Source organism: Nuphar pumila, chromosome 11, assembly GCF_984573655.1.
Source record: "Nuphar pumila chromosome 11, dmNupPumi1.hap1.1, whole genome shotgun sequence".
NCBI classification, from domain to species: domain Eukaryota; kingdom Viridiplantae; phylum Streptophyta; class Magnoliopsida; order Nymphaeales; family Nymphaeaceae; genus Nuphar; species Nuphar pumila.
The window spans coordinates 10456544-10457630 of NC_143259.1; the positions used below are offsets into that span (position 1 = coordinate 10456544).

Sequence of the window (1087 nt, forward strand, 5' to 3'; positions counted from 1 at the left end):
ACAAAACAAAAAAAACGATGCAGCTGCATGTGCAACCATAAAGACAAGGTATTACACGGACAATGATGGTAAGTACAGCAAGCAAAGCCAGGGCAGTTAGGTTTCTGATCCTGGGGTGATTTCTCTGTGTAAATATAAAAAAAAACCCATAAAGACATCGAAGCTCAACTTGGTAGAGCGGTTAGAGCCAGCCCCATTAGATCAACTGAGAGTAGCGAGTCAAGACTCGGCCAGGTCGGGTGGCGAATCGAGACCCCATCTTCTCCGATACGACTGGCCGAGTCTCCCGTTTCATGGTTAGAAACTATTCTGAAATGATCGGTCACCAGTCTCCACCACCCAAGACAAGCATCAACATTTTGGGAGCACCTCAGCATGATAATCACTATGTTAATGATGATTGATCGTCAGCATAATATATTAATAATGAACAACAACATCATCATCATCATCACAGCATCGCCATCATCATCATTTGCGCTCGTATGGATCCCAGTGCCACATTCGCGTTGTCCTACGTGTCAGATACAATCCACCTGGCGAGCTGACTCGGATTGACGATCCCCAGGAGGTGGACGCCGTCGTCCTTGAGGAGGCTCGACACGTCGGCGTAGACCTGGCGGGCGTACGGCTTGGCTTCGGTCTTCAACTCGGCTCCGAGCTGGTCTAACCTGCGGCCGAGGAGGGTGCCGTGAGAGAGGAACTCGTGGGCCATGTAGCACGCCAGGAGGTGGTTGGTCGGCTGCTTCGAAGGCTTCAGCTTGGGCGCCGGTTGGCTGGGCTCGCTCTTTCTTGACGCCAGGGCGTCAACTCCGTCCTTCAATTTCCTCCTCTTTGACGCTCTCCCATCCACGTGGTGGTTGTTGGACATCGTCAACCGTGAACACGCGACACGTCAGCAGTACAATCACCCGTTTAAAAAGAGAAATATAAGAGAATCTCACCCTCCAAACATGACAGAAAAAAAAGAGAGCATGAAAAAGAAAAAGAAAAAGAAAAAGAAAAAAAGAGAACAGAAGAGCGCTAGGAAAACAAATGGGAGGTTGCGACAGCGACGTGGATCCAGCGGTGAGCGTCAGATTTCCGG

General features: G+C 49.9%; 1 protein-coding gene across 1 annotated transcript; it reads right to left on the bottom strand.

Moving 5' to 3' along the window:
- Positions 1–514: 514 nt before the first annotated feature.
- On the bottom strand, positions 515–871 carry LOC149821940 (uncharacterized). Its single transcript, XM_089980195.1, has one exon. The coding sequence runs from the start codon at positions 869–871 to the stop codon at positions 515–517; it is 357 nt and encodes a 118-aa protein (XP_089836321.1).
- Between the last annotated feature and the right edge of the window lie 216 nt (positions 872–1087).